Raw genomic sequence first — 22,338 nt, 5'->3', positions numbered from 1 at the left:
TCTGTGACTTAAAGGGACACTAAAGGCAAATTGAAGATAATGTAGACTGCTCAAGTACCATTTCGGAAACCTCTTAGAACTTGTTTCGTGCCAAGAATAAACATAGAAGGGACTGCATACCTTTAGCGCACTTCAAATCACCTGCACCCGAGCAGGGAGTACTGGCATTTCATACGCCATCACCACCCTTTACTGCCGTTGGTAAGATGGTGGCCGACAGCCAGCACTACAAGTTTCTTGCGCAAAGCACAAAAGTGCGGCCAGGAACCGAGCCAAGACAGAGCCGATAGTGCAAAAGAGGAAGGAAAAGTGCACGCCAAATTATAAACAGGATCTTTGACACTCGCTGCAATGGGCCTCGTTCACTGCTACTTGCAGCTTATGTGACGTTCGTGAGACAGCAAAACCAGGGCAGCGCTACACAATAACAAAACTACTGAAGCGCAAAAGAACAGGCAGTGCAGAGTCGAGGGAAAACTAAACCTTTCAACTGGCTGCATCGTTGCAAAGGGTAATTAATGTTGAAAAGTTATTTTTGTAAGAATAAAATAGAAGCTGACATAGCAGCATTTTCTTCTGTCTTATAAAGCAATGCAGCGATTTTTTATTATGAGTGGTTGAGTGCTAGTGACAGAATCATAATGATATGTCACTACGTCATTGGGTTAGTGCTTAAAGCTCTGTACTCAATACGCCTGAGGCAGTTTCAAGCATTTTAGCTTGACTTTTTTGCCTTTAGTGTCCCTTTAAGCACTTCCATTCTTCAATAGTGCACTGTGCAAGCTTTTCCGTGAATAGAATTATAATATCCCCTCTTTATTTATAGTAAAGGTACCTTTAACAAAGCACACAAATGAACAAGTAAATATTTAATAAAACAATGCAAAAAGTTGTGCAAACTACCTAAAAGGTGCTGTGGGGAAAGTGTGATCTTGTTGGTATATAATGACAGAGTAATCGTGCAACGAGACAAGGACAGAGAAGGCGAGGCACGCTCCTCATGTATGTCTCACTTGTGTGTCTCGCTTCCTCTGTCCATGGCTTGTTATTGCACTATTACTCTGTCGTTAACAGGTAATATTTAGAATGAATGCTATTGTTATGTTCCATATGAAAAGAAATCTTAAAGCCTGTGTGACCACTTTAAAATGAAATGCATCTTCTCGCAGCTTCCATATGTGCTGAAATTAAAAATAATTTTTATTGTACGCATGGACATGCTTCAAGTAATACTGTACAGCTTGAAGCATCATCAAAAACTTCATACAAGCCATGCCTCTGAATTATGGTGAATAGTAGTTATAGTTAAAATCAAGCTATTCAATACTTGTTGTACTGGTTCTATGCAAGGCATCGTAATAACAAATTTAGAAGTTGCCTTTTCATAATAGCAATCAAAATGCAAAAACTTGTTTTTCTTACAACCTCACAATAATACAGCTTCCATCGCTATGATAATTATGCTGTCAGTGCCCAAATTAGTCTAATTAAAAACTGTATGCACTACTGTAACCCACATGTAAGACAAAGGGCGGAAGTAATTGCAATAACAAATGACGAAGACATAGCTTTCCTTGCTTGGTTCGGGACTTTATTTGTCAAGGACGAAACAAAAATGCAGTTTATAAGGTGCAAGATTTTGTTTACCGATTCCCATGAGCACTACCTAGCGTATGCCACTAATATCATCATTAATGTCGTAAGGAGGCTTCTTTCAAGAAGGCAAGTTTTAATTTAGCCGGTGATATTGAAAAAAATTGAATTGTAATAATTAGTGCAGTTAACACAAAGACCAAAAAGTCAAGTCATAAGTTCAAATGAATATGATTAACCATTCAAGTCTTGGTTTAACAATTTAAGCGTACTACATCTGCTAGCACACTTAATATAAAGCATGCAGTTTCCACCTGCATGCCATTTTCATCATGTTCTAATGTAATGGCTCAGTGGCTGAAAGCAAAAATAAAATGGTTAAACCCTACTGAAGCAGAACTACTCAGCTTAAATAATTGATTACACATTCTTGATGCTATATTCAGTAATTTAAATAATTAGTCTGTCAAAAACAAACTGTAAAAGGTTGATCCATCATGCACTGTGAAGGGCAGAGGAGTAGAAAATTGTACTTTCTTTCCCCAGAAAGCACATTGGACAACAGACTGAGCAGGAGCCCTGCTCCATCTGTGCGGTGTCCTGCTTCTTTTGCTGGCCCATGTGCTTTTTGTGCAATTAGTTATGGTGAAAGGCACCAAAGAACTTCTTCAATGCATTAACAGCATGCAGCTGCCATTTCTGCCTATATAACTCGCACAGAATCTCGTAGGCAGGAAATCCCCACAGACAACTCACGCCACATCATCAAGATGGCCAACTTCACACTTCGAGCACAAAGAAGACGTGAATACACGCAGTTGTTCGTCAACCTCCTTCCCCACTGTGGGCACGCAGCACTCAATTTCTGCGTTGGTTTGAGTGTGAGCTCAGCCATTTTAGTTGTGGCGATTGAGATACGTGGGGAACTATACTTGTGGCACTTTATATATGTGAGTTCAAAATGCAAGACATTGGATGCTTTGAAGGGAATAAGAAAGTGCTGTTCATTTTTTATTTATTCCCGCTGTTTTTCATGAGTTCCATTCAGTCATAACTTTCATTATACTTACGTCTGAGTAATTTAAGGTACTCTGTGGCTAATCAAAATATAGCTGATCTTCAAGCGTAATTGCATTCAGTACATGTATATTCAGGGAACATAGTGCTATCTGAGGTCATGTAGCTACAGAACCACAATAAAGTATATAATTTCTTTGTACAAAACCTTAAGCTTCAATCTGAATTTTTCTGCAGGAAATAATTGAGTATGTGGCCGTCACAACTTACATCACAGAAGAGGAGGATGGTTTGGACCTTGAGGAAGGTAAAAATTTTTTTATTATTCCTAATCAGTGTATGAAACCTTCTAATCCAAGGACCAAACAGGGGGGGGTGGAGGGGGGTGAAGCAGAAATACAATAAACAACAAATCAGTGAAACAAATGAATATTAAAGTGGTAAATATAAGTAAAAAAGAATAATAACATAATGTTTGTAATATACTCCCATCAATACAAAATAAGTGCAACTAAATTTTCTTCATTCTGGTCATTGCTTGTAGATCCAGAAGTTAAATTTGTGCAGCTCGGGCAAAGGAATGCTAGGGTATGTTTTGATTAAACACCAACCACGGTTTAGAATTAATGACAGAAATATTTGTTCATTGTGACATATTTCACACCTGTGTCTAAACACTTTGTAGTAAAGCTAAAACAAGTAGTACAAAGCCATCCATATGTTACTTCCTTTTCTCTAGGCGAGCATGTTATATTGGTGGAACGAAAAACTGAGGAACGATGGCTTGTGCGAAAGACTATCACCAGAGAGAAGGGAATAGTTCCAAAGTCCATATTACAAGATGTTGCTTCTTACAATCAGCTTCTCGACCAAGTTTTGGAAGAAAAAATTGGCAAGCTTCCTGTATTCGGGAGTAAGTATCTTTGCTTATTACTTGTATGTTTGTTTTACTTTCTCTTATGATACATATGTAAAAAAGGACAGAAAATTTTAGCTGGGAATGCCTGAAACACTAAAGGTAAATACTAGGATAAGTGTGTTGAGAATGTGATAAGTTACAGACATGGGGCTCTCCAAGACTCTCATATGCTTCAGAGGAACTGCTTGTTGGCTTAGTTGATATTTGCTGAAAGGTATATTTGCCACTAAAACACACACATGCACGCACACATGCACATGCGCACACACTCACAGAAGTAGAAATAGCCACCCATGTCATCGTCAATATTTCTGTGTGTGTCCTTTTAGCAGCAAATGTGTATTTCACTTTCTCTGTGGAAGTAGTTGACCTTAACATAAAAGAACAATTAAAAAGAAAGCTTGACATGAGAAACATGGACAGCGACTAAAGGTGAAAACTCTATCAGATAAAAAAGATAACTTTTATCGTCGTATGCTATCAAATAAAGCACATAATGACCATTGAGTTGGTGAAAAGCTGTTATTTTTAGAATGTGGGAATTTTTTTATTAAGACCAATAGGAGAGGCATGAAATTCAACTACTATTCTAAAGAAAAAAGCAAAATGGTACAATACGCCGAGTGTATACTTGAGTGAAAAATACGGGGTTTTTTGATGCTGTACCAAATTTTTAGAAATTGCCTATGACATATAGCAGAGTTCTAACCCTAGATCTATAAATGACTTGACGAGGCAGTCATTACTTGTGAGAAATTAAAATGCTTAATTGAATAATTAACATAATTACAATAATTAACTTTCGTTATGTACTTTGTGGCACATATTTCAATCTACGGACTGTATAGCTAGTGGGTATGCAAGGCATATCCACTTGGGACAAATTATCAGGACTACACCAGTTTCTAGTTATTGATATTCAAAGTGTCTGACAAAATGCATTGGCGTTCCAGTTCCTTTTTTGATTCAATGCATGCAGCAGCACCTTTAAAAAGTAAGTGGAACAGCACATTTTTACTGCAAGTTTTACACCACATATCTCGACACTGGTGAAATCCTCAGAATTTATTTTAAATCTAAATGCTTTGCATACTCATCAGCTATAATTCATAGATTTAAATATGTAATGTAATTTAGTTAATTGGAAAGTTAATTAGCATAATAGTGTCAATTATTCAATTAAGCATTTTGATTTTTTGTAGACGTAATGGCCTCTTGATTGAGTAATTTAGACCAAGGGTTAGAATTGCGCTATCTGTCACAGGTAAGTTTATTTAATTTGGTACAGCAAAAAAAAACAACCTCTACACATGCTACACTTTGTATTAGCTCCTCTTAACCATTCCCATGCTGGGCGCAAAGTAACTGTGCTAAAGTTGTTTTCTACTTAAAGCCTAGGCTTTGCACAATTTAGTCAAGAGAGAAACTTCCAGCAGTCCGTGCACTGCAACTTTTTCTGCTGAACATTTGTTAGGTCTCCCGTATTTTAAAAAGTTCGAAAACTGTGCACAATGTACTCTGAAATTGTCAAGTGTTCTTTAAAGAATTCAGAACATAAGTACAATTTATTGTACACAACAAAATAAGGATACTCCTTACACAACACTACCTTGCCAAGATTGTATTATAGTGTTGTTATCACAGAATGCTTACTGCTTTACAGTTTCGTTCTATTATGTAGGAAGCTGCTCGTTGCAGCACTTAAACATCGTGCAGATCTATCATTTAACAAATGGTAAAATGATGTAGCTTTTTCACTACTCAGTAAATCACTATTGATACCATACTCACTATTGATACCACTATAATCATTATTGATATCGATACCAGCTGTGGTATCGATATGTGTGCACAGCGCAAGAGACGAGGACTGAAGGAAGAACACAACACAGGCGCTGACTTCAACTGATCTTTATTTGCGAAATCGCTAGAACTATATACATGAGCAAAAGTAATGAAAAACAACTTTTCCATCATGTCACACATGAACGCCTAATGCATCACCGCTAGATACTTGATTTCATTTTTGGTGAGGGCAATAGACGGCATGCTGATGCAAAGGTCACCCAGCCGCTGTATCTTGTCAGCCTCTATGATTTTGTGTGTAAGATGTTCTTGGTGTTTGGAGATTAAGACGCAGTTTTCAAATTCAGTCTTCATTCCTTCAGTCCTTCATTCCTTCAGTCCTCGTCTTTTGCGCTGTGCACACATGTCGACATTGAATCGCCAACAAGCCCAAGCTTCCACCTTATCAACAGCTGTGGTAATTAAACTTCTGCAATCCTTCCTTCAAAGAGCTACTTCCTGGAGAAAAAATGACAGCACCCAAATTCCTTGAGAAGGTCAAGCCAACAGAGGTTGAAAAAGGACAGCCAGCAACATTCCAGTGCAAAGTACAAGGTAATCCACGGCCATATGTGACTTGGTTCAAGCAGACACGAATCATAAAATCAACAACAGAATTCGAGGTGAGTGCTGCATACCTTTATATCACAAAAATAGATAATTATGACTGTTTAATGAAGTGGCAAGAACTACCATTCTCACATAAAAATAAATTGAATGGAATAACATTTCATCAGTATTTTTATGAATTAGGAGCTAGCAGTATACTTTTTGTATGAGGTCCCAATGATAAAGACAGCTTTTCCAGACATGGCTGGAAGTGTATGATTCTGATTTTGTTTCACACTGCATCATATGATTTTGCTGTGTGGTCATTCATCATCATCATCATCAGCCTGGTTACGCCCACTGCAGGGCAAAGGCCTCTCCCATACTTCTCCAACTACCCCAGTCATGTGCTAATTGTGGCCATGTTGTCCCTGCAAACTTCTTAATCTCATCCGCCCACCTAACTTTCTGCCGCCCTCTGCTACGCTTCCCTTCCCTTGGAATCCATTCTGTAACTCTTAATGACCATCCGTTATCTTCCCTCCTCATTACGTGTCCTGCCCATGCCCATTTCTTTTTCTTGATTTCAACTAAGATATCATTAACTCGCGTTTGTTCCCTCACCCAATCTGCTCTTTTCTTATCCCTCAACATTACACCTATCATTCTTCTTTCCATAGCTCGTTGCGTCGTCCTCAATTTAAGTAGAACCCTTTTCGTAAGCCTCCAGGTTTCTGCCCCGTAGGTGAGTACTGGTAAAACACAGCTGTTATAAACTTTTCTCTTGAGGGATAATGGCAACCTGCTGTTCATGATCTGAGAATGCCTGCCAAACGCACCCCAGCCCATTCTTATTCTTCTGATTATTTCAGTCTTATGATCCGGATCCGCAGTCACTACCTGTCCTAAGTAGATGTATTCCCTTACCACTTCCAGTGCCTCACTACCTATCGTAAACTGCTGTTCTCTTCCGAGACTGTTAAACATTACTTTAGTTTTCTGCAGATTAATCTTTAGACCCACCCTTCGGCTTCGTCTCTCCAGGTCAGTGAGCATGCATTGCAGTTGGTCCCCTGAGTTACTAAGTAAGGCAATATCATCAGCGAATCGCAAGTTACTAAGGTATTCTCCATTAACTCTTATCCCCAATTCTTCTTAATCCAGGTCTCTGAATACCTCCTGTAAACACGCTGTGAATAGCATTGGAGAGATCGTATCTCCCTGCCTGCGCCTTTCATTATTGGGATTTTGTTGCTTTCCTTATGGAGGACTACGGTGGCTGTGTAGCCGCTATAGATATCTTTCAGTATTTTTACATACGGCTCGTCTACACCCTGATTCCGCAATGCCTCCATGACTGCTGAGGTTTCGACTGAATCAAACGCTTTCTCGTAATCAATGAAAGCTATATATAAAGGTTGGTTATATTCCGCACATTTTTCTATCGCCTGATTGATAGTGTGAATATGGTCTATTGTTGAGTAGCCTTTACGGAATCCTGCCTGGTCCTTTGGTTGACGAAAGTCTAAGGTGTTCCTGATTCTATTTGCAATTACTTTAGTAAATACTTTGTAGGCAACGGACAGTAAGCTGATCGGTCTATAATTTGTCAAGTCTTTGGCGTCCGCTTTCTTATGGATAAGGATTATGTTAGCGTTTTTCCAAGATTCCGGTACGCTCGAAGTCATGAGGCATTGCGTATACAGGGTGGCCAGTTTCTCTAGAACAATCTGCCCACCATCCTTCAACAAATCTGCTGCCTTGCCCCTTTGCATAGCTCCTAAGCCTTTCTTTACTTCTTACGGCGTTACCTGTGGGATTTCGAATTCCTCTAGACTATTCTCTCTTCCAATATCGTCGTGGGTGCCACTGGTACTGTATAAATCTCTATAGAACTCCTCAGCCACTTGAACTATCTCATTCATATTAGTAATGATATTGCCGGTTTTGTCTCTTAACGTATAATCTCATCTTTTCCTATTCCTAGCTTCTTCTTTACTGCTTTTAGGCTTCCTCCGTTCCTGAGAGCATGTTCAATTCTATTCATATTATACTCCCTTATGTCAGCTGTCTTACGTATGTTGATTAACTTCGAAAGTTCTGCCAGTTCTATTCTAGCTGTAGGGTTAGAGGCTTTCATACATTGGCGTTTCTTGATCAGATCTTTCGTCTCCTGCGATAGCTTACTGGTATCCTGTCTAACGGAGTTACCACCGACTTCTATTGCACACTCCTTAATGATGCCCACAAGATTGTCATTCATTGCTTCAACACTAAGGTCCTCTTCCTGAGTTAAAGCCGAATACCTGTTCTGTAGCTTGATCTGGAATTCCTCTATTTTCCCTCTTACCGCTAACTCATTGATCGGCTTCTTATGTACCAGTTTCTTCCGTTCCCTCCCCAGGTCTAGGCTAATACGAGTTCTTACCATGCTATGGTCACTGCAGCGCACCTTGCTGAGCACGTCCACATCTTGTATGATGCCAGGGTTAGCGCAGAGTATGAGGTCTATTTCATTTCTAGTCTCGTCATTCGGGCTCCTCCACGTCCACTTTCGGCTATCCCGCTTGCGGAAGAATGTATTCATTATGCGCATATTATTCATTCATGCATGCATGCATATTATTATTCATGGCCATATATAGAATATATTCATTATGCGCATATACTCGAGGTTTATTCTTTGAAGTTATGATACCGAAAACTGGCCATTATTTGTGTTTCAGATTTATTACGATGAAGAAAATGTGAGCACCCTTGTCATTAATGAAGTCTTCCCAGAAGATGCAGGAACATACACTGTGGTTGCCAAGAACCCAGCAGGCTTTGCATCATGCTCAGCTGACTTAACTGTGCAAGGTAAGTAAATTGAAATCTGTCAAGCAACACAGTTTTCAATGCATTTACAATTTAAGCAGTATAGAATCATTTCATGAAATTAAATGCTACCATTACAACACAAATGCCTCTCACACAGCCAAACAAGTAGAAATGGTATCAAGAGCTCTCTTTAGTCATGCTCACTGGTTTGCAATGCATGAATTCCCTGGTCCGCTGTTACCCTTTGTTCTTTTTTTCTTGCATAATGTCGCCACTCACCTCGCTAGTACTGCAGTGGGCTTTAATTTACCATACCTGCAATGGTAATGATGGGATTGGAATTCCTTCTGTGATTGATACATTACAAGGAAGGCTTTGAGGCATGAGCACATTACTCTCAGCAACTTCTTGGCCCATAATATACAGCTGCCCTCACTAAGCTTGGTTGCTGGCTCTCATGGCAGTGCATATGGTAGGCAAAAGTTGACTCCTCCAGGTCAGAGGTGCTGCTATCCTCGCTAGCTATCTTGATGAGACAGCCACTGTTAAGCACAGTTCTGTAAGAAGTATGCTGCCATCTGATGTATTTGCTACCTGGCCACTCCTTGTTTGTTTTCTTTCTTTCTTTTTGAATTCCACACACAGCATAAATGCAGCTCATTTGACAACAGCTGTCATTAGAGATTACATGCAAAGCCGTTCTCGAGACTGTAAGTGTGGTTTCAGTTTGTTTTTTGCTGATCTAAGGTTATTATTTGCAACTTGGCAAATAAAACACCCATATATGTGACAAGAAACCTCCAGATTCGAGCTTGAACGAGCCAGTAATCACTATAGGAAAAATTTCTCTGAAGTAGCAAAGATATCACTGAAGTAGCCCGGGTGACTCACTGGAGTTCCTACAATATGTGTTGAAGTGGCCTTTATAAAAATTACAACTCTGCGCCAGGATAGTTGGCGGCAACATAAATCTTTCACAAATTGTAGTTGCATCAGCCACTGCATACCTTTTAATGCACTTCACGCAGAACAAATATAGACCAAGCTAGAATTCAGCCATTCAGACAATGTGATTTTTCACAATGCATACAAATGAAATAAACATGTAGCGTCTTGCCGTTTCGCTCATACAGGGGGAAGAAAAACATAGTGATGGCTGGACACACCATTTGCTTAAAGAGGAAGACGGGAAAGTGTCTTGTTTTGAAGTTTGTATAATTTCACTGCTTTTTTTCAGAATTCATCAGTGAGCAGACTATCTCAAGACGCACCGTATCGAGGTCATCATCATTACTGGACTTATTGGTGGAAGGAATTCCTCCTGTTTTTTCAGCACCTTTGCGGCCTCACTTGAAGGTTGATGAAGGGACCACGCTGACTCTTGTCATAAAAGTCACTGGCACTCCCGAGCCGGAGGTAAGCTCTTACTGTCTGCAAATTTCAATTCAGTGCAGAATATTTTTATTAGACTTTAATAATCACTTGAAACGTTTTTTCATCTTAATGAGGAAAAAAAGAACTGCTGACAAGTCAAGCAAAGGTGCATCAGCCCGGTATAAAAAAGCTGCATTTGGGCCACACTAGCACAACACCTGAACTTAAACAGATGTTTGCATTTTCTGCTCTTGTCGGTAGTGTATTATGCTGGATGTTGCAAGACGACAAGAGATTGTCTCATATGCTGCATCAAGAAATATGCTAGGAGTTGACAATTTGTGAAATTCTGCAAGTCAGCTGTCCTGTAAAACTTTATTTCAACCAAAGAACTCACATCCACAGTCCCACATTTTATATATTCTGCATAAACCAGTGCTTTCCTATCCATAGACAGAAAGTCACTTCCTAGTGAGCCTTGCATATATGAAGCTCTTTTTATCTATAGTGTTCTGCAGTTCATTAAACAATCTCTACACATAATGTAATAAGCTCAAACTTTTACAGCAAAGCTGTTAGCCTATCGGTGGTCAACATTTTTTGTGTCCGTCGGTGAAGAAAAATTATCATCAACATGCCTCATGCCCCCTAAGCAAGCAAAAATGCAATGATTTATCCCCCTCGTAATGCAGAGGCTACAAGCACTCAGCAAAGTGAAGTGAACAGCGCATACATTCATTGGAATCACGTATACACTGTACATAACAGTGCAAGTTTCAATGAAGAACAAGTTCAAAAGAAGCATCTATCATCATCTGCAATGGCTCATACCCCCATAAGCAAGCAAAAAATGCAATGGCTCATACCCCTGTAAGGCAGAGGCTACAAGTGCTCAGCAATGTGAAGCGAACACACAGAACAGCATACATTTCAATAAAGAACAAGCTCAAAACAACCATCTGAACCATCAATAAAGCATTGCATAACCCCCTCAGCAGTTGTGGTGGTTTTGCAATAGTTTCACTGGATATGCACTTTCACAGGGCCAGGATAGCGAGTGAGTGAAAACTTCATTGCAAATGTCCAGCGATTTGGGCGGGGTGGGGCCATAAGCACCCCAGCCTAGGTGACGGCCTCGAGTCCTTGGACTCTGGCGGCTTCCTCGGCGTGCCGGACGGCCCACAGTTGATCGGCGAGGTCGTGGCTGAGCAGGGCCGCCTCCCAACGCGCCCCTCGGTTCGAGAGGGTCAATTTTTTTTAACTTCAGTATACATCATACTGTCATTTCACTCTCAAAAAATGTGTGTTACTCTACAATTGGCCGTATTTAACCTAATAAGTTGGTCCCGCAAGCAACCTCCATTGTTTAGAAATGACCACAGTACATTTAAAAACAATATGATGAAGAAGTATGAATAACAATACAGTACAGACAAGGCAACACAGCCCAAATCAATATAGTGCAAATAATTGCAAAACGAATAAATGCTTCAAAATAGCAAATCGGTACTTTGCAGCCAAGAACTTTCTGAGGTTATGAATTTTGTTATGGCACATTTAATTAGCAGAACAATATATATATATATATATATATATATATATATATATATATATATATATAGCGTTCCAATGAAGAGAACCATGACAGAGGGAAGAGGTGCAGCTATATAAGCAGAATTAATGGGCACAGTTCCGCCTCAAGGCCGAACTCAAGCTCTTTATGAAGTGTTATTTTTTCATTGTTGAAGCTTATTTACATTCTTAAAAAAGTTGACAGAACTTTCTTGATTGAACCCATGGCCATAGAGGCTAGCATAGGTACAGTGAGCTAGAATGCATATGGGCAGTGCGCCGACCGAGGTGCACCTTGCTTTATCGCGCATGTCATAGGAAATGCTGCCCGTAGCAGCACCGTTGTTGTCGCTATAGTGATAGGTTCAATAGCTAGAACTAGAGCACTTATCTAGAAAATTGTAGCTCTAGCCATGGTCAGTCTGGAGCACACATCTGGCTAGACGCCAGAGACGCGTTCCAGACAGGCTGAGCTCCAGCGCCTGACGCGCTTTCAAATGATACACCTTCAGCAGTTGGCAACTGCAGCACCTCCGCTACTGGCGACATAAAATGCATCAGGCAGAGAGGCACGGTCGTGCCACTCAAAAAAATATTCTAGTATACTCTAGTACAACTCCAAGGATATAAACAAAAATATTAATATCTGGTACGTGAGAACATGTCATATTTCTGTTTACTTTGGTATAGTGTTATACAAAGGACAAAAAAAGAGACTGACTCACGTGCGCACACGTCTGTCCCTCTTTTTTGTCCTTTGTATACACAAGATAGCACAGTAAACAGAATGATGTCTTATCAACTAGCCTCAGTCGAAGCCTTATTGAAGATGCCATATCACAGCAGAAAAAAATATCATATAACAGCAAACATTCATTTAATTATTGCACAATTATATAATTTCACAAACATGACAACATTAGAATTTAAGAGACCTGTTTTAAAAAATATGAAAATTTAAGTTTAAGATTAATATCAGTTTTCTTTTTATTTGTTCTTGTACGGGCTAGTTTAGAAGCGAACTCGCAATGAAATTATAGTTGTTATGAAGGAGGCTGGCATATAAAATTATCTTGAATGATCAGAATTTGAAGTGCTGCAAGAATGAATATTCTATACTGATTTGGGCCAAAGTTATAGCACGTTAAACTTTTTTTAAGTCATAACCCATAGTAACACCCAAGACAAATTATTACTTTTTGAATATTTCTGTAATAATATTTGTTTATATTTTAGCCCTACTGCACTGTCTAATTGACTTCCTTTCCGTCGAAATAAAACGAAATTTTGGGATAGGATAAGTAGAATCAGAGAAATTGTAAGTCCAAAACTATTTCACTTCATTTTTCACGCAAATTCATTCATCCATCAGCCCACATTTCTGCCCGTATAGACCACGAACTCAACGTATACCCACCCTTCACATGGACTAAAGGATATTTACACTCACCTTTAGTCTTATCAATACATGAGTGGAACGCCCTTCCGCAATTCATTGTCAACTTAAGGAATTAACTTCTTTCCAATCAGCTTTACTAAACTACCTAAATGTGCAAAACCTGCCATACCAGCCGATCTTTTCTAAACTACCATGGTTTCCTGCTTGAGCGCCGTACTACCTTTAATAAAGGGAAATCAGACATCCACCCGTTGGTAGCAAGTGCTACAAAGGAAACCCTGATTTCCCTTTATTAATTACTTCTCTCCACCTTGCGGGTTTCCGCAGAACTACTACGTCAAGCCCTACTACCTTTGATCACTGTCATGTATTTGTTGCATTATTCTAAATAGTGTTGTAGTTCGATTATGTGTTATTGCATTATATAATCATTACGTCATGCTACTACTACATGCACTGCATCTCCTTAATGCTGAAAACAGTTCTGTTATTTATTTTGTGTGTTGATCTTCATGCTTATAACTCCCCTTCGAAGTTTCTTGTTGTTATCCCCTCCCTATGTAATGCCAAATAAATGAAATGAAATGATACCATCAAAAATACTGTTTTGAGAAAACAAGGAAAAACATTTCGCGGCATGTTCATGGTTATTATTCCAAATGCGAAATTAAACAAGGATGATACAGAGATCCAATCAAGCAAAAATAAATGCTCTACACCAACCTAGAGCAAAGGAACATGAAAATATTTTTGGGCAAATTTTGGCTCCGAGGAGCAGCGTCTCGCCTTAAATGTAGACGCTCATGTCAAATTCTGGTGGCATGCTCCTAGACACTTCCAGCATGACAAAAATAAAAATCTTAGTATTTTCCTTTCTGCTTCCTGCAAATACTGCCAGTGTATGTACTATATAAATTGCAATGGGTTCATTAAACAGACATGTCTTTATCGCACTACCCGTTTGAATGAAGAAAAAGAAACGTAATCCTCAGTCGAGTTTAAATATTGATAATATTAATACAATAAATGCCATCAAAGCATGCATCTCACATAAAAGTCCAGCTTTAGTATGTTACTCAACCAATTAAAAAGCTACCAGTATGCTTGTAGTTAAGAGAAATGTGACACTTAAAGGACTGTAGCTTTTCATAAAATCGGGGGCAACGACTCCTGGAATCTCTTTCGAAATCCAATGTCCTTACATATGTCCAGTGTTCATAACTTGTATAAACATAAACCTAGTATGTGCAGAGTGATTTAGGAAGTTAAACAATTGTATTATAAGAAAGCTGATTTCGTTTCATCATGCTGTGCAATAAAACATTGTATGAGCAAAAAGAGTTTGGACTGCCCAATTTTAGGTAACCAACATAGCATGCAATGCCGCTGTCTCAGAGATTGCATGAGGAGCGAAGACTGTTTTATTTTTACTGCTACTTTTCAGTTCACTAAGGTGTTTTTGCCCTAGACTACAAGACTTAAGTTTCACAAACTCAGGCTGCCTTTTTTTCTTTACTCTAGGTAACCCTCAAGGTGAACGACAAACCCCTCAATGAGAAAGACAATAAGCGATTCTCAGTTACGAAAACAAAAGAAGATCACAATTTCATCAACGTGACATTCGTCTTGAAAGATGTGAAACCAGGTGATGCTGGTACATATGAAGTTACAGCTGAAAACTGTGAAGGAACTGTAACCAGTCACATTGATGTCGAAGTGATAGGTAAGATTCTATTAGATTGGGTCAAGTTTTTTATGTTTTTGGTCTTATCTTTTTGGCCATATTCCTTAATCATTTACTTCAAGCTGAGTGACAAGGTACATATAACAGAGTCTGAAAAAGAATGATTTGTCGGCACTTACAGAGAAGCCCAAGGAAGAGCAAGAACCACCAAAATTTACTCAGACTTTCAGCGACACAGTAAGTATGATACCTCGTGTATATAAATAAGTCAAGTGTAGGTTTGTGAAAGTAAAGTAAAAGTAGAAAACGAAAGTATGTAAACTTACTTAAAAAACTTTTTCTCCTTTTTCAAATTATTTCAGGTGGTTACAGAAGAAGAAACAGTAAGACTAATTGTAAAGTACACTGGAAAACCAAACCCCACTGTCACGTGGTATAGGTATGCCTTCTTATTGTTTACATTTCTTCCCTACCTGCTTGTTAATTTTCATTTCTAATGATGTTTTCATTTCAGAGATGATAAGCCAATACATAAAGACAGCACAAAAATTATAATTCAAGAGGATGAATCAACATCCACCCTCGAGATACCCAAGTCTGACGTGACTGATACTGCAAAGTACACATGCACTGCATCCAACCCTGCAGGCAAAGTCACACACACTGCCAAGGTGACTGTGCAAGGTAATAAAATTACATAATTTCTGCAAAATTAAATAGCTAGAATGAAAATGAAATATTGCATTGCATCTGAAAAACTGCAACAAAGAAGTTAAGCACAGGAACAAGATAGTTGATAAAGCGGTGAAACTGTACAGCAACAATTACAAATCGACATTGTATTCCATTTCTGCAAATCAACCTTTTGGCGTGATACCATCTGCAACTTTATTTAAAATGCCATTAAGTTATTTAAAATTTCATCACTAGGCCCACTATGCAGTGTGTTAGAAGTGCAGTGTGTTATTAACTATGCCATAACAGTGGCCATTGCAACCACCATGAAATACATTGGTCTTTGAGATATTCAATTTATTAAACCCCCGAATTGCAGCAAAAGGTGTCACTCCTGAAGTCCTTGCATTACAAAGAATTTATTGAATTGCTGTCACGAAGATCCATATTTTGTCTCCAAGCTGGCACCTTGCACTGTGAGCAGCAGACCATTGAGGTGCTATTATTGTCGCTGACGAAAAGTTTCTGTACTACCCACAGTAATCAAAATCAGGACAAAAAGCCTTTCTATTTCCAATTGAATTATAAGATAGCCATTTATCAGCCAGCTGTATAAAATATATAAAGATGCAAAAATATTCACTTTTTGTGAGCATTTATGAATGAGACTTTTCTATAAAGAGTTTTTCGCATACTTCATTTCATGGTCCTAACCAAGGTTGCTTCAACTGGCTAGTACAGTAGTCTCACACATTTGCTTTCCAGAACCAAACCTCACATTTGTGGAGAAGCTTCAAGATGTAGAGGTAAAAGAAAACCACGTGGCCATGTTTGTGACAAAGACAAACCGGCCAGTTGATCATGTCACTTGGTGCAAAGATGGAGAGCCAATTAAACTTGACGAGCCACAAGAAAAATACCAAGCAATCTCTGAAGGTCCCTATCAGAAGCTTGTGATCAAGAACGCCAGTATCAAAGATGAAGGTGAATACACATGTGTACTAGGAGACGAGGAGACATCAGCAGACTTAGTTGTCATTGGTGAGTATCAACTTCAGATTACCAACCACGCAAAATTTATCTTCATACATTCCTCACAGCCTTCTATCATTTTGTTCGTGCTTTTTCCAGTTGATAACAGCACAAATATGAAATGTTAACAAAGAAATTTGTTTGCTCTACATTAAATATGAACAGTGTGAAAATAGAGCAACACGACTGTGTTCTTGTACTTTATCTGTTCACATAAGCTAAAATTCATTTGCAAAAGCCAATCCCCACAAGCCACCATTACATCAGCAAGCATGGTAGGCAGGCCATAGTTAATTTTCCACGCTAACCGTGCCTCTTGCTCCTAGTCTTGAATTAAATGTGTGAGCACATGGCATTGGGATAGGGTTTGGATACGGGCTAGTTAGTGTTCCATTCTAAACATCACTTATAGCGCATACATAGACAGAGGGACTGAAAGAACGACGAAGACAGCACTTGTCTTCGTCATTCTTTCGGTGTCTCTGTCTATGCACGCTTTGTAAGTGATGTTTACATTGGGATAGGCCAAGCCTGACCTGTCTGTCAGTGGCTCGCTTGTTCTTCATTTTATTTTTGAAACCGAATTGAATAATAATCCAATACTTCCATATGTGAATTGAATCAAATATTAAATACTTTCATATATTTTGCAAATAATCAATAGGCATTTTAACGATTAATATGAAACACATATTAATAATAATACTACACATGTTAGGAGTAGTGTGAAATGAGGATTAAAAGAAGTAAGCATGCTTGTATTTCTTTCTTCACTTTTTTTGCATTGCTTAGAATATTGAGTGCCCTATAAGTTTTTTGTCATCTCATTTCAGAGCTGCCTCCAGAGATAACCACCTTTATGACAGACCAAACTGTTGCAAAGGATGACACAGCTCAGTTTTTCATTGAACTGACCAAAGGTGATGCATTGGTTCGTTGGTTCAAAGATGGTAAGTGATGCTTTAAAAGCGTGAGAAGGCACGTTGTAACCACTTCATAATGTCCCTAGGGAAAGAGCTGCAGTTCAGCGACCGTGTCAGACTAAAAATTGATGGGAAACGCCAAGTCTTAGTCATTAAAAATTCTGTTCTACAAGATGCTGGACGCTACACTTGTAAAGTTGGCGATCAGTCATGCAGTGCTCGCCTCACTGTTGAACGTAAGTATATGACAATGTTTCCACAATTGCCTCTACAATAATAGTGGATTTTCGCAGCAGTGTATTTATAATGTGCGAATAATTTTTCTTTCAGCCCCATCTGTTGAGTTCACTGCAAGGCTACCGGAGAAAACAACTGTGCCTCAAGATACAGATGCCGTTTTTGAGGTGGCATTGTCACAAGCAGATGTTGACGTTGTCTGGATGAAGAATGGAAAGCCCATTCCAATGGACCAACGGTACTGCGTTCCTTGTTTCTGTGGAAATGATAAATCAAAATCAGAGAAGATTCAGTTTCTTCAGAATTTGAATTATCAGAGCATTATATAATGCTATCTGTAAGCAATATAAAATAATTTTAGAGAGCTAATATGCATGTAGACTGTGTTAAGCTGCATAGTATGTTTAAGTAAAAGTTAAGAATCCAGAGTGGCATTTCCCACAGCATCTTTCTCTTTTTTCATTCACTGATAAGAAGGCATCAAGAAAGATCCAGGAGCATATATTGCCTTACTTAAATCTATACATCTGCAGAGGCTGGAAAATTGGGCAAAAGATTATACTAAGTCAGATTGTAAAAACAAACAATTTTTTTTCTTCAGAGGTGTAACTAAGGTTCTTATTATCTCATGAAATGATTCAGGTAAATAGTTCTTTGCAGTCACATGGCATCTGTCAGCAGTTGACAAATCTTGGACAAAGTTGATAAAGCTGTATGGACAAAGACTGTAGACATAGAAAAGTGCATCACATGAAGCCATCAATTTTGACACGGTACAAAAGAGAATATGCTGCACGACTGTACAAGAAAGTTTACATACAGCGGATCTTTTCAACAGCACAGCTTTATAGAAGCTGAGTCTGATGAATTTTCATCTGCTTTGGAAGAATCTTTGCAAAACAGGACAAAGATGTCCATGGTGAAAGAAAAGAATTTTAAAACCTGATGTTTCAGTTCCTACTGAATGAAACTTGTGAACAAGGCTCCTGTGTAGTGGCCATAACATATTTCTTTATTTGCTTTCACATTAGCCAGTGCCCATCTTGTCCCAGCTTTATAGTGTTCAGGAAAACACAAGGAAGGCGGGAGATGGAAAGTCAAGACGATGAGCAAAACGAGAACAAGGTGAAGGCGGGAGCCGTTTCACCTTGTGGGAGCGGGAGCCGCTTCCGCTTTCATCTTGTTCTCGTTTTGCTCATCGTCTTTACAGTGTTGCAACATATGTTCCTTGACCATAGCACTCAGTTAAAGCGATCTGTGTTCACGTCACACATCATGCTTATGCTCAGTTCTGTCATGTATTGAACTCTTTAACCCATTTTTAATTACATGCTTTTTGTTTTGTTTTTCTTTATCTTGCCACAGTTTCAAATTTGTTAAAGAGGAGAAGGTCAGGCGACTTGTGGTACCTTGTGTTGACAAAGATGACACTGCTGAATACACATGCGTGGCTGGAAATGTCAAGACTTCTACAATACTTCATGTTGAAGGTAAACAATCTGCCACGGCTGTAATGCCGAAAGGCCAGAATTTCGCCAATGAAACTATGATGATTTGTCTTTTAAATTTGTTTGGTTAAAAAAGAAAATGGCTGCTGCTGCATAATGATGTCAAAAATTTAAGCAAGAGATAAGTGAATCACTCACATTAGCTGCAATAAACAGTGTATAAAAGGCTAGGATATGATAGCTTGGAAGGTGTCTGTAAAAATAAAACATTAATAAGCATATTAATAAACTTACAAATACCTATAGCACATTTCTTGCTTACACAACCTCTGAATTGCAACATGGAAAACAAAAGACCATGAAAAAATGGGTAGAATGAAAAGTTAATTAAACATGGCTGTGATGTACGATTACAATTGTATGTGCCTCTGGTACACAAACATGTTACGGTTTATCAGCCTACTCCCTGTCTCCTGCATTGACCTGTTTTAACAAACTACTTGACCTAGTTAGGCTCAAACTAGGTCAGTATTCATCTACTTTTCTGTGTACTATTCCATAATCAGATCAAAAATGAAGTACACAATGCCATGACGAAACGTGCATAATTATGTGACACACCAGTGTACTTGAAATATTAATTCAATGGCCAGGAGTTCCCTATTATGAAAAACTGTTATTGCTCAAGTGTAGGCCACCTTGTCTAATGAAGCAAACTGGCCCAGGTCACAGATTAGTACAGCCAGCTAAATCACAGCACTGTGTTGTCTTAACATTTTTTCCCACTTATACTCGTGGCTGTACGTTTGGCCTTAGTCTGTTGCCAGGTGGACGCTGTAGATAGGTCTATTCTTCATATTTGCTAAGTAGTTCCATTATATCTTTCATATGCTGTAAAAATAAGCATGCTTACACTCGCATTTTTCCAAACCATCTCTCGATGCAAAAATTCACGCTAAAGAATAACTATACTTTACAACTTAGGGCACGGTGTCTCGGCTCAAAATTATGTCGCCAGATTAACTTGATGATTTGTTTTTCCCAGATGCTGATGCCGAATTCACACTACGACTGCACGACGTGATTGTCCGTGAAAGCGATACTGTTACACTACTCGTTGAAGTGTCACGAGAGACACTTGAAGTCCGGTGGATGAAGGACGGTGACTTAATCCAACCATCTGAAAAGGTACAGTTGAACCAATCAGACACAAGAAAATAACATATCATTACCACAACTGTCAGATAGTGTAAACATAAACTCAAATGTTGTAACAACCCAACTTATTATTCAAATATTCTGCAACAATCTACAATACGTAAAAAAGGGTCAGACAATTCAATTCATGTACCCAGTATAATCATTGGTGCATCCCTTCAGCAACATATCTATTTTCAAAATTTAATGTCCACAAATTTGTCCTAAGTATCAGCATAAACAATTTTATGAAGAATAAGCTTGTGAAAAAAGTAAGTTGTCTACAGTAGCCTTTAAAACCTTATTTTCACTGAAATTTCACTGAATTTCCAGCTAAGACTGCCACCAAGAACTTGCATTTGTGCCCTGTGTTTATACTTGGCAAACACATGAATAGCTTCCCTGACATCTGCTGCTCGCACTGATAGGCACAGACTCCAGTGCACCTGCTTCAAAACCAGCGTGCTCTTTCATGATTTCTCTAAGCACCTAGATATGACCACATGACTCCTCATTTCCATATAGAAGGGAACGTACCAAATTATCTTGTATATGTATGTGTGACAATGACATTTTTTGAGCAGGCAAGAGACAATTCACACATTCTATCAAGCATGTCCAAAAATCAGCTCGACTGCTATTTTTCTACATCATAACAGGCTCTTTCCGCTAGCAGGCATATTAAGATGTCATTTGCTCACTGCAGTTTACACCTTTTGTAGGCAAGTTCTAGCCAAGAATAGCACAAGTTTTTATTATTTGTTCATCCTAAGCTGATAGTTGGTTCCCCTGGGGGTGCCGCTTGTACTGAGGCTTGTGGACAGTTTATGGAGATGAACATATGCATACAAACTAGTGCTGGCTGGCAAGATGCCACTGCTCAAGTTGGGAATTTTCTGTTAGATTCACTTTCTAGATTTTTACAGAACAAAGCAAACAGTGTACTCGGATATTATGTGCCTAAACTGCATATTTTGTTGCAGGTCGTCGTTACAACAGAAGGGAAAAGTAGGAAGTTAATAATACGTGAGAGCTCAATGGATGATCAAGGTGTCTACTCTTGTGTTCTGAAGGATAAGAAGTGTTCATCCTCTGTCCTTGTTCATGGTCAGTAAAACATACATTTGTTCTCTAGTAAAGTAAGGTCCCTCCAAAATGCATGACGATTAGTGGATTAGCAAAAACCATGAGAAGCTAGTCTTGCAGAGATGTGCACATGCATTACACTGTGTGTTAAACACAACTTGAACCGAACTTTCTTTAAAAAGTGGTGCATCATTGGTGAATGTTACCAACAGCATATTTGCAGTTGCCTTGAGTTACTCAGCACATTCTTGTAGTGTTCTTAATTATGTAATTATTTATAATATTAGTTACGCATGTCCTTACATATTTATTTTAGGGCATACATTATAGTATTGCCATAAGTTGTAGAACACGTTCAGATACACCCGATGAATTTGTCTCCATGATGTTCATATTCTACATGGTTCTATTTTCTTGCCGGGATCTAAGCAACCATATTCACTGTGAAGATGGAAACCTGCTACAGTCACTCATTCTAAGTAACAGGCACGCTCTCAAAGCCAATCAGAACATCCCAAACCACTTTTTTTCCGCCAACATGCAGGCACCATCTATTGAAAATGCACTCCAGGGCTCAGCATTCCAAGCAGTGTCGTCAACGTAGCGGTTTTTCCACTAAATTGATCAGTTTTGCTGCTACCTAGTGGGAAAATTTGTTCTCTGGCGGGGAGCAAGTTTCTTAGCATTTTTTATGTAATGTTGGTTTTATTTTTGGCGGTACAAAAACAACTTTTTTTTGCAAAAAAACAAGTAGCTTATCCATGGCCCTGTGGAAGTAAGAAGTAATTGAGCATGTTTTCATGAATGTGATTAAATCTAAATTAAGAAATAAAATGTCCACTAAGTTGGCAGGTGCTTTCTGTCAATCTCATCTTGTGCACCATCAAGATATGATGTCTGAAATGCCGCTGGCAGCACTCCTCATCACGCCAGCATTGTGAGACACCTGGTAGCTATCAAGCCACTGT

The 22,338-nt window shown here is 38.8% G+C and overlaps 1 protein-coding gene across 1 annotated transcript in view; it reads left to right on the top strand.

Annotated features, from left to right (window-relative positions):
* sls (sallimus) overlaps nucleotides 1-22,338 on the top strand; it is a 285,614-nt gene that overhangs the window by 229,756 nt on the left and 33,520 nt on the right. Inside the window, exons 132-147 of the mRNA XM_072287454.1 lie at nucleotides 2,848-2,917; nucleotides 3,350-3,523; nucleotides 5,825-5,997; nucleotides 8,650-8,782; nucleotides 9,981-10,159; nucleotides 14,610-14,811; nucleotides 14,954-15,009; nucleotides 15,135-15,211; nucleotides 15,287-15,456; nucleotides 16,213-16,488; nucleotides 17,313-17,429; nucleotides 17,489-17,638; nucleotides 17,733-17,877; nucleotides 19,005-19,129; nucleotides 20,133-20,275; nucleotides 21,268-21,391. Of these exons, the coding sequence (XP_072143555.1) occupies nucleotides 2,848-2,917; nucleotides 3,350-3,523; nucleotides 5,825-5,997; nucleotides 8,650-8,782; nucleotides 9,981-10,159; nucleotides 14,610-14,811; nucleotides 14,954-15,009; nucleotides 15,135-15,211; nucleotides 15,287-15,456; nucleotides 16,213-16,488; nucleotides 17,313-17,429; nucleotides 17,489-17,638; nucleotides 17,733-17,877; nucleotides 19,005-19,129; nucleotides 20,133-20,275; nucleotides 21,268-21,391 (2,314 nt within the window). The remainder of the gene's footprint in view (nucleotides 1-2,847; nucleotides 2,918-3,349; nucleotides 3,524-5,824; nucleotides 5,998-8,649; nucleotides 8,783-9,980; nucleotides 10,160-14,609; nucleotides 14,812-14,953; nucleotides 15,010-15,134; nucleotides 15,212-15,286; nucleotides 15,457-16,212; nucleotides 16,489-17,312; nucleotides 17,430-17,488; nucleotides 17,639-17,732; nucleotides 17,878-19,004; nucleotides 19,130-20,132; nucleotides 20,276-21,267; nucleotides 21,392-22,338) is intronic.

The sequence above is a fragment of the Dermacentor andersoni genome, chromosome 1 (assembly GCF_023375885.2).
Source record: "Dermacentor andersoni chromosome 1, qqDerAnde1_hic_scaffold, whole genome shotgun sequence".
NCBI lineage: Eukaryota > Metazoa > Arthropoda > Arachnida > Ixodida > Ixodidae > Dermacentor > Dermacentor andersoni.
The sequence above is the reverse complement of the archived record's forward strand: the minus strand, read 5'-3'. Positions and strand labels throughout refer to the sequence as shown.